We start from the raw sequence: 10,891 nt of genomic DNA on the forward strand, positions 1-10,891 counted from the left end.
AAAATGTTCAATCTCAAAAAAGTATTCAAGTTCGCAAATTGTTCAAATTTCAAAAAAATAAAAAATCTGAAAAAATGTGCAAGTTCGAAAAATGTTCAAAATTTTAAAAATATTTAAATTTCATAATAATTAAAATTTTAAAAGTCCTCATTTTAAAAAATTGGATCTAAAAAGAATCAGCTTTTAAAAAAACGTAAAAAAGAAAAATAGAACAGAAAAACAAAATAGCTAAAAAATAAAATAAAATAAAAGGAGAAGGAATGTTGGGCCTGCCCAACAACCCGCCTGGGGAGGGTGTGCGGCGCCTGGTCCGTGCCGACCAGGTCGGCATACAACACCCCCCCCAATGGAGCTGCGGCTTCGGCGCGTACGGCGACGCATGCTGCTGAAGTCCTCGCGATCGTGGTGGACTGAATCGAAGCGGTCTGCAAAGATCCTACAAGCAGAAGCAGACGCGAATTCCTATTCATCACCCGCGGGTGATGGTTACCAACCATCGCCCACGGGGTGTTTTTGGGCCGCGTCCATTAACCTGCTAGAAGGCTGTAGGCCATGGTTTCCGGTTTTCGTCAGTTTTTTTAGGTTTTCTTGGGTTTCGGTTTTCTTACGGTTTTTCTTTGTTTTTTTCAATTTTTCTTTTTTCTGTTTTTTCTTTTTTAACAAATTTTAAAGTGGAGCAAAATTTAAAGTTAAACAAATTCGAATTCGAACAAAATTTCAAAATAAGCAAATTTTTAATCTTAGCAAATTTTACATCTGAGCAAATTTCGAATCTGATGGGCTAGTTAAGTGTCCGGCTAGCAAGCAGAGGCCCAATCCAGGGGCGTGGTGGCCAAGCAAACTGATGGGCTAGTTTAGTGCTGCGTGCCAACAGGTGCAAGGCTACGAGAGCCAGGGTGTTAGCGTAGTTCTAAAAGGAGAAAGGAATTTTTTTTTTTAATAGCCTTGCTTTGGAGAGCAGATTGGAAGCATTCACGTGAGATTGAAAATAAAAGGTGGTCCTGGTGACTATCTCGCTGAAGTACGTCTAGCACTAAAAGGGCAAGCACAAAATAATGGTGCATGGATCGGCTTGCACAGAATTGGTTTGTCTTCTTTCCGATAAAATTTGCCGATTGTGTGTGAGGTCTGTACCACGAAGCAAGATGGTGATCGTTGGAGGTAGTGGCGAAATCAAGGACATGGCGTGCTCATAATGCTTGCAGTAGCCTATAGTGCGGCATGCGAGATGATGTATCCACATGACGTTGAATAATGTACGGTGATGTGCTAAGTTGTGATGTGCTAAGTTGATACGACACAAGGTGGATCATGGTTGCAGTCGGATAAATCCGGCTAGATCACACACATAAGGCGAGTAGCCTATATAGTCCGGCATATCTACCTAGAGATCGGTGTCGAAACAGAAAAGGATGATGAGATCGGTGACAACGATATAGGATCGTGATGCTGATGGTTCCTTTGTTTATGTGGCGCACTGGTTTGTGCGCTACAACATGTGGCACGTGGTCAATTCAAGATGGTGCACACCGGAGAGATTCCCCTACTACGTGTATTCATATTGAAGGTGGAGCCGGAGTCGACACAAGATTCCACTCAGCAGATAAGGGGCTACGACGTAAGCTGGTAGAGAGTAGAATCCCAGTTCATCGGAAAAGGGAGTAAGACGTTGTTTGGACTGGCCTGCAGTGGTCTGAAGGATGCATGTACTCGACATCGGCCAGGTATGAAGCTCTACAATGGGGCTAAGGTGGTGTGGGTTTGCGACCCAAAGTCTCGGCGGGACTATAGACAAACACAACGATAGCTAGGACACTGATGGTGACATGTGGTCAGACTAAGTGTGAAGATTAATTGTGCGTTGTTGTGGGGGTAACAGTTCATAATGGTGACTGTCTATCGAGACTGCGGTAGATGAACGAGTGTTGATAGTGGACAATCTACGAAAATGGATGAGACAACTGAGAATTAAACTGGAGATGACTTAAAGCAACGTCGAAATTCCTTCAAGTTTTCAGATATGTTAGTAACAATAGCAAGAATGATGTGTCCAGGTAACTCTCATATGTGACACCTAATATGTGGGTTGTTCACTTTCACATAGACTAGAAGAATTGTCGGATATGGTGACTTTATAGTCGAAGTGGGGATGGCTTTGAAATGATACTTCGGAGAATTGGGAGCACAAAACAAAGTGTGAGGAAGAACTTAATTCTCGTATGAGCATTGAATGTGATGAAGCAAGGAAGGGACTATAGTTGTAGGTGGAGTCATGTGAAGTCAAGGAGTAGCAGGGCAACTCATGATTAATGGTCAATTCTAGGTACACATATGTCCGTGTATGGTAATTTTAACATGGCAAAGGTTATATTCTCCAAGGTGGAGATTGTGGAGATATGTGTTGTGCGAACTTGTAATTAATGGAAGGTTACGTGTTGGAGTTGAACACCATGTAACCTGGTTTAATATATATAAAGACGTCAGGTAGCCAAAATATACTAGACAGAAGCTAGGTTAGAGGACGTCTGACCGACGTGGTGTTGTAGATCAGAAATGTTTGTATCAACATGGTGGGCTTATCGTCGATGGTACTATAATAAGACCTATGGAGGAGCACCCGTAAAGCGTGTTATGTAGTGGTTGATCAATGAAATGCGTTACAAAATCTTGGTGTCGTGTCGTGATTGCTTGTCCTGGTATGATCAACTTTGGCGCCTCCCACAACAAGAACAAGTATTCGTCTAGCGATGAAAGGAATAGCCTATTTTGTCAAGAGTTGATATTTTGTACATTCATCTTCATTAACTACCCAAGGAACAATGGTTCTTTGGGTGCACACTAATGGTTTATTGATATGTGCCGAATATTTAGAAAAAGATATGGTTTTCCAGAACTATTGTCACCATATTTTGCTGAAACTCTTTTTTTGTTATAGGCATATTTTAGTCTGTAGATACATGTAAATTCAGAAAAGGTTGAGACATATTTTTGTGTACGGAGGGAGTAGGACATTTGCATCACCAAATGGTCTTTGGAACAACATCTCAGCTGTATGTATGAGAATATATCTTGGTTCTAAATTTCTAGAGTTTATTCTTCTGTAGCATTTTAGGGCCGATTACAACCCTAGAAGCTAAAGTTTAACTAAGCTACATTAATGGGTACACCATTGCATAACCTGAGCAGCAAAATTATATGTGCAATTCACAGAACACCTCATAACTGAACTTAGTTAAAGGTATTTCGTCCACAGAAGTTGAGTAAAATTACAACTTCTACCAAACAGAGAAAACCTAGTATGCAATTATCAACTGATTTTATCCACCACCTTCTGTAAATATACAAGCACGCTGATATTATGAGCTACTCCGTTTAGCGCCTTCTCAAATTCTTTGAAAAGATGCAAAATCACCAGGGACAAACAACAATAGCAGCACCCTTTCAGATAGACAAGATATCTGCTTCATCAAAATTCAGACCTCTACACCATTTCTTCAGCAGCAAAGCAAAACTAAACCAGATCAAACACCTTGTGTCAGCCACGGCCATCTAGCTATATGTGCCAACGAGGCGACTTCAGTAGCTGATTTTTTAGATAATGGAAGATTTACTCATTTTGGTTGCCAAGATATGATATGCACTTCCCCTCCTACTCTACTATAATCTCAGGCAGCTTCAACATGCTGTTGCTGCAGCAGCTGCGCACCCTAGTCCTGCAACACCGGCGGACAACTCCGGTGCGACCAACTTGCCAGCTTGGACAAATTTCTTTACCTTTGCTTTCGCAACTCCTGCTGCTCATTGTGCTCTGACAGTTTCCCTTGCTGCATTCGGTCACAGCCGGAATGTGATCATTTGCTTTTGGGTGATGTCCACACCCTTCCTCTTTGTGTTCGCTGTGGCGTCCGCATTGGCTTTTCTGCTCATGGTGACCAGGCGATGTAATCTCGATCGATATTGAGTGCTCCTGGATTGAATTGTCGTCATGCTTATGGTCATGGCAGGAGTGCTCATCTGCTGTGTGCAACGTTTTCTGTTCATCACAGCAATGATGCTCGTGGTCCTGGTCATGCTCATGCTCATGGTCATGGCAAGCATGCTCAGTGGCACAAAGCAAGCTGATTGGCTCTTCACAGTGCTTGTGATCATGGCAAGCATGCTCATCAATAGAAGAACTGTTGGATTCTTCGCAGTGGCTATGTGCATGGCCATGGCAAGCAAGCTTGTTGGTAGAATGTGAGCTACTTGGTTCTTCACGGTGGCTATGTTCATGCTCATGGCAATCATGCTTGTGCGCGGCGGTGTCCAGGTTACTCGGCTCTTTGCAGTGGTTATGTCCATGACCATGGGAAACATGCTTGCTTGTGACTAACTGGTTGCTCGACTCTTTGCAGTGGTTGTGGCCATGGCTATGATCATGGCAACCATGCTTGTCCGTGGAATGCAGGTTGTTTGGCTCTTTGTGGTGGTCATGCTCATGGTGATGATCATGGCAAGCATGCTTACCGGCAGATGAATCTACACAACTTCCAGTTGATTTATGCTCATGGTGATGACCAGCTGAGCAGTGGTGGGAAGTGCCATGCTTCTTTGAATGAGACCCATGATGAGACGAACATTTCTTGGCCACCTTTCCACTGCCTTTCTCTCTCAGCAACAGCATGCTGTACATGATCACCAGCAAGCATGTACCGACGTCAGCAAGGACTGCTGCCCAAATAAGTGGATGCCCGGCAAATGCAAGGGCAACGATTGCAAGCTTTGTAACCACCGAGAAGACAATGTTCATGATAATAGTTCGGTGTGTCCTCCTTGCCAACTTGATAGCCTTGGGAATCCTGCGGATGTCATTCGACATCAGAGTAATGTGGCTCGTCTCCATTGCGACGGCTGAACCAGATACACCCATGGAGACTCCAACATCAGCTTTGGCCAATGCCGGGGCATCATTCATGCCATCGCCAATCATCAGTGTAGGGCCATCTTTTTCCTTCAGTTCATCGACAATTCTCACTTTGTCTTCTGGCAGAAGTTCAGAGTGAACTTCAGCAAGGAGGTTTCCCAGCTGCCAGAAAGGTGGAAAAGCTAAATTAGAATCAGTGTACTTGAATTCACTAGACACAGCAACAAGATGAACACATTTCCTGAAAATTCGTTTACCTGGTTTTGTGCGAATGTCGCCGCGGCGTTACTATCACCAGTTAGCATCACGGACTTGATGCCCAGTGATCTCAACTCCCTGATGGCTTCAGCTGCTCCAGTTCGGCAAGAATCCGAAAGACTGAATACTCCAATCAATTCGTTGTTGCAGGCCACGTATCCAATGGTAACCCCTTTCATATCTTTTATGTCTGGAACTAGAGCACAAAAAGGAAAAATGCACACGATCATTTAAAGGCATATTCAAACAGATATTATGTTTTGAACTTTTGATCAAACGAAATGGAAGAATGAAGCAAAACATGCAGCCAAAATGACAAGTACTGTCAAAGCTCATGAAGCAGAACCACTTTTTATTACAGTAACTTCATGTTAACTGGCAGCAGAATGTCACCGACATACTAACATACTTTGAAAATGATGATGCGGCATTTCACCAACCTGTTTGACATGAAGCCCTTGACAATATCCTTTTGTTCCCAACATATACTCCTACTCCATCAATTTCACCATAAATCCCCTCACCAGGATAGATTTGAAATTCGGTGACATCTTCCGATTTTGCCTCCACAGAGTTAAAATGAGCATAATCAACAAGAGCCGATGCCATTGGGTGGCTTGATTTGCTCTCCATACTTGAGACCCTGCAACAGCCAGGAGATTAAATAAAGACACTACAAGAAGATCAAAGCACATGCAGTGTGATATCAACAAGGAAACAGCACTCACCAGTAAAGAAGTTGTTGCTTCGGAACACGCTCGTCAGCTGTCCGAAACTCCTCGACAGAGAACTCTCCTCTAGTAATTGTACCAGTTTTGTCGAAGGCGACAACTTTGATACTGGCCAAGGATTCAAGGACATCCCCTCCTTTGATGAGAAGACCTGTCCTTGCGGCCCTCAGTAGAGCACAGAAGGTGGCAACGGGCGTTGACAGCACTAGAGCGCATGGGCAAGCACTCACAAGGAGGACTAGGGCCAATTCGAACCAGTGTTTGAGGTTGCGTGCTCTGACTATTACAGGGATCAGCGCTACTGCTCCAGACATGATAACAACAGCTGCAAGGTGCAATCAAAGATAACAGTAAGAAAAAAAACCTGATCCAAAAAATTTCAATGTCTGAATTTTTACTGTTAGCCTAGTCTTGTCTATTTAGATTACCAGGCGTGTAATACTTAGCACACGTATCAATCAGCCTCTGAGTACTTGATCTACTGTTCTGGGCTTCTTCGACCAGCCTTGCCATTTTCGCCACTGCAGAGTTGTCAGCCATAGCAGTTGTCCTCACCGCAATGTAACCTGAAATATCACCAATACAGAATGAACGCAAGATCAGCGACCTGCGTTGTATTTTAGGCATCACGGTATTCCGGTGTCTATGTAGTGTGTATTACCATCTATATTGAGGGTACCAGCCCAGACCTGGGAGCCGGCCTGCTTGGACACCGGGAAGGACTCCCCGGTGAGAGTGCTCTCATCAACCTCACTCCGTCCATCGACGACAACACCATCGATCGGCACTACCTCCCCTGCCTTGACAGCAATTATTGTATTGATCTTCACATCCTGGCAAGCAACTACTTGCCCAGTCTCTGCCAGAATAGCATTTTGTGGTGCCATGCTCATAAGTGCCGACATTCCAGCAGTGGCCTACACGTCAAAGGATTATTTGATCATATTGCTTCTTAGACAAAGTAGCCAGAAGAAACTATAGTCCATATAGACATAGGTATTGGTTAGTGTGTTGCTTTTTTAGGAGAGAATACTTTCAGTAGTGCATTCTAATCATCTGCTTTCCTAAATTATTATTTTTGCTTCTCTGGCTTATTTCCTTAATCTGCTTTACACCTAAGTATGAGTGTATATGCATTTCGAGTCCACTAGATATAAACTTCATTGATCTCTTGGCTGGGAGTTGACAGGCAAGGGTATGCTAAAAGGGTGTTACAATCAGCAAAATGGACCTGACTCCGCTCCAACCTACTACGCTAGAATGGCAGACCAAAATCTGTTCATAAGTCCATCAGTGGGTCTAGTGCACATCAAAATCAACATGCCTCGTTATGCTGCATTAGTATGAAAATATGCTCCTAGCTGTGACATATTGATAAAAGTAATTTCCTTTCCTGCTATGTGAGATTATGAAATGACCTAGTAATATTTCTCTTTTTTTACGTAAAGATGCCGTGAAAATTCTGATCTTATAGGTGAAAGAAATTTAAGAAAGAGATGGAGAGACCTTGCGGCTTGCCCTGGTCTCGAGCCATTCGGCTATGGTGAAAAGGAAGACAATGAACCCAGCCTCGGAATAGTCCTTCAGAGCTATTGCCCCAGCAACTGCAAAAAAAGCAAGTAAACATGTGAGCTATTGTTAATTGTTGCCGCCATCTATCTCCTGCCAAAAATGCCATGATTTATGGGATGGCAGAGCATCTAAAAGGACATGCCTGTAAATATGCGATAATAGCAGTCCTCCTAGATGAGGAGATACTGCCAAAAGATCTATGCAGATAACTAAATGAACTGAGGACTATATATAACACATGTTTTTTACGCAAAAGTGACTACTATAGATTCAGACCGTAGGATTTCCTTTAACTTTCCTTTTATATTATCACTACTACAAACAGAAACTCAGATCCCCTTTCAGTTTCTGTCCTACTCTCATAATTGAGTCCACATCAAAAGATTTGAGATTCTGGCACAATTTTTATCTGCTGATCTGAACAGAAAATTTGTCTTCTGGCATAGTAGCGGGAAAAAAAATGCTTCGTCCACCCGTATGCTGTTTCTTTCATGAAACGGAGCTATCTTGACAGCACAAAACCCAAAAACTCTAGAAAGAATGATTCGAGCGACGTGTTGCTAATCAAAGTGGAATCCGATACCACATCTGAGAGGGCAATATCGTCACATGGAGGAAAGGAAGCACATTTCTGATCATTTAGCACAAATATAAGCATCACGGCAACATCTCGACTTTAATGCGCTGGAAAGTAGGGGTCCATCAGGGCAAAAATGAAGGGAGGAGTTTAAGCAAATGAGACATAAACTTTTATCATCTTTTAAGGGCCTGGATCGGTTCTGCGCTTCCACAAATTAAGCACCCACCATGCATATTGGTCATATGAAAACAACTTGTCTTAACCCAGTTTTTTGGGCGGCCCTTTTGGCACACTCCAATAATTTCATTCTGTGGTTGAATGTTTACTCACAAAGTGCTAGCTCGTGTTATGTCAGTGTCTTATAAAAAAATTCAGAAAGATTGTGATACAAAGTGGACTTTTGGAAACACTTATACTTATTTATCGTTTCTGACGTTCTAAGTAATTTTTTTTTAAAATCTATTGGGATGTAAAAATAAAATCTCACCAGAATTAGTATTCCTTATGTAACAGAATTTGACAGATTAGTGTCACAGAGTTCGTCAAGAAGCACTGCAACTGGCTAGCCTTTTTTAGATTATAAAGGAGTGTAGCTATCCTGTATGGGTGGTCCCAAAGATTTACTAATTTAAGGAAAATCATTCATTAATTAGTTAAATATTGTACAGTACTTAATTGCTACACGCTATAGTTCTATGAAGACAGAAAAAAAAATGGAGCCCAGTCACATGAAAAATATGTGTTGTGTGCGAATCACACGGCACGTCATCATAAGTATGTGATCTGAACTGTGTACCTGCGATGAGCATGAGTATGTTGACGTCGAGGGTGAGCCTCCTGGCGGCGGCGAAGCTCCTGAGCATGATGGGCGGCAGGCCGGCGGCGGTACCCGCGAGCGCGAACCACTTGAGCGGCCGCCAGAAGTGCTCGAACAGCGACACCACCAGCAGCGCGCCGCAGATGAGCACGTACGGGCTCGGCCACTTGTTGGTGGTCTTCTGGCTTGCGCCGCCGTAGGCCCGCACCGACGCCTCCAGCCTCGCCTGGTTCAGCGCCTTGACTGGAAAAAAGGACAGCGGGGATCAATCATTTAGGTCACTTCGTTTTTTCATGCTGAAATTCCGGCGGTTTCTCACGCTGAAATTAACGTTGAAATTCTGGATAAACTGGAGGAGGAAGAATGGATAAGATTAATTTGGCAATACAAAAGTAGGAGTAACAAAATTCAGAAATAACCAAGGATAATAAGAAAGGAAAGAGTATAAACAATTCAGAAAGAACAAGGGCAGAGGACAAAAGAAAAGATACTGCTTCCCGTGGATCGAAATATTCTTCTGATTGCTTGGAGTAACTAATTTATAAATCTATCCAGAAGTAGAGACAAAGAAAACATCAGCAAGCAACGACGGTGAAGTGGGTTCACGGCAGCATCAGAAATTTATGAGCGGCGGCAGGCAGGCAGCGCGTTCCTGTCGACAGAGAGACTGGATTTATACGGGGAGCAGCGAGACCCCGGTCGTCGTTCTAGTCCAAAGAAACGAATCCTACTGTCCCCGTACGGTCAAAAATTCAGACTTCAGAGCACGAAGGATTACTGTCCTATTCCGGTGGAAAACCAAGTTCAGAGCACGGACGATTGTTACACGAACGAAAATTTCATCAACAGCGAAAGCAAATTCACCTGAAGAACACAGAGGAGGTAACAACCGGACAAAGATTTCACTACCACCACATATCAGCAAGTTGTGGAGGAGAACTGAAGATCAAGAAACAGAGCAAGTAGACAACACTTTTTGATTCAGATGCCCACGAGAAGCGCGTCTGGGAGAGAAATCCGGAGGGAAAGCAACGGGGGGAGACCGGGCCAGGGCCGTTACCGATTTGGGCGGTGGAGATGGCGGAGGCGTCGTGGAGGACGATGACGGTCCTGGAGGGCACGACGACGGACACCTTGTGCACGCCGGGGAGCGGCTCGAGGAGCTTCTCCACGAGCGGCACCTCGGACGGGCAGCAGATCCCCAGCACGTCGAAGTAGCTCTTCTCCAACTTGCCGGCCGCCGCCGCCGGCGCCGGCTCCGCTGCGCCATCCATCGTAACTGCCCTTCTTTCTTGGAACCAGCCGGTCACTAGGCCCTGTCCGCCTTTCTAGAATCCAAAGCCAAGGCCTGCATGTGAGATGGCAAGAAGTGCCAAGAAGAAGAGTGAGTCCGCCAGCAAGCAATCTTGGCGTGCCGGCTACCCCGCTTGGCGGTAGTAGGTTCAGCGAGGGGGATAGTAAGATTTAGTTTGACGAGTTCAGTTCGGCCTCCGCCATTAACCTACACTCCTCCTGCGCGCGTTGTACGTACCTCGTGGTCGACGGAGGAGAAGGAACGCGGCGCGGCGCAGGAAGTTGCGGGAGGCGATGGAGGGGCGGAGGGAGTATTTATTTTGGCGCCGGGAGCAGAGGGGGACACGAACAGGGACGTGGATTCCCGATGTGGAAGATGACGGAGTGGGCACTCCGCATCCGGGGACGAATCAGATGAGATCAAAGTCGGTTTGTTAATTCTGACACGCCGATTCCTACCCAAACTGTTGCAACGCGGACGCGTGACGAACTGAGCAACGGTTGGTCATGAGGGAAGAGGGTATGGGGAGAGAGGGGAAAGGCGAACGAGAAGGTTGATGAAGATCAGGCCCGGGCAACTACTACTAGTGCATTGGTGACGCTAATAAGCACACTGATTATCTATACTTGATTAACCAACGCCCAATTGTCTACGTCAGCAGCTTCTTTCCGTTTCGAGCACGTATATATAAACCTTACTTATTACCTCTCAAAAACAAAATCATGATATTTTCTAA

General features: G+C 44.5%; 1 protein-coding gene across 3 annotated transcripts; it reads right to left on the reverse strand.

Annotated features, from left to right (window-relative positions):
• Positions 1 to 3,174: 3,174 nt before the first annotated feature.
• Positions 3,175 to 10,646, reverse strand: LOC124697475 (cadmium/zinc-transporting ATPase HMA2-like). 3 transcript variants are annotated; one of them, XM_047230077.1, is made up of 11 exons: positions 10,393 to 10,646; positions 9,922 to 10,209; positions 8,841 to 9,104; positions 7,399 to 7,496; positions 6,554 to 6,809; positions 6,321 to 6,458; positions 5,890 to 6,217; positions 5,602 to 5,804; positions 5,161 to 5,357; positions 3,656 to 5,065; positions 3,175 to 3,613 (listed from the first exon to the last, which is right to left on the reverse strand). In XM_047230077.1, the coding sequence occupies exons 2-11, from the start codon at positions 10,133 to 10,135 to the stop codon at positions 3,608 to 3,610; spliced, it is 3,114 nt and encodes a 1,037-aa protein (XP_047086033.1). In that variant the 5' UTR covers positions 10,136 to 10,209; positions 10,393 to 10,646; the 3' UTR covers positions 3,175 to 3,607. The 3 variants fall into 3 exon arrangements, with proteins under 3 accessions (XP_047086033.1, XP_047086019.1, XP_047086026.1); XM_047230063.1 differs by having other exon boundaries at positions 3,175 to 5,065; XM_047230070.1 differs by lacking the exon at positions 10,393 to 10,646 and having other exon boundaries at positions 3,175 to 5,065; positions 9,922 to 10,316.
• Between the last annotated feature and the right edge of the window lie 245 nt (positions 10,647 to 10,891).

The sequence above is a fragment of the Lolium rigidum genome, chromosome 1 (genome assembly GCF_022539505.1).
Source record: "Lolium rigidum isolate FL_2022 chromosome 1, APGP_CSIRO_Lrig_0.1, whole genome shotgun sequence".
Taxonomy (NCBI): Eukaryota; Viridiplantae; Streptophyta; class Magnoliopsida; order Poales; family Poaceae; genus Lolium; species Lolium rigidum.

Coding starts and splice junctions, on each gene's coding strand:
- LOC124697475 (XM_047230077.1), bottom strand. CDS start 10,135: ATGGATGGCGCAGCGGAGCCGGCGCCGGCGGCGGCGGCCGGCAAGTTG. Junction 6,218..6,320: donor TGCTAAGTATTACACGCCTG/GTAATCTAAATA, acceptor TGCACCTTGCAG/CTGTTGTTATCATGTCTGGA. Junction 5,066..5,160: donor CGACATTCGCACAAAACCAG/GTAAACGAATTT, acceptor CCTTTCTGGCAG/CTGGGAAACCTCCTTGCTGA.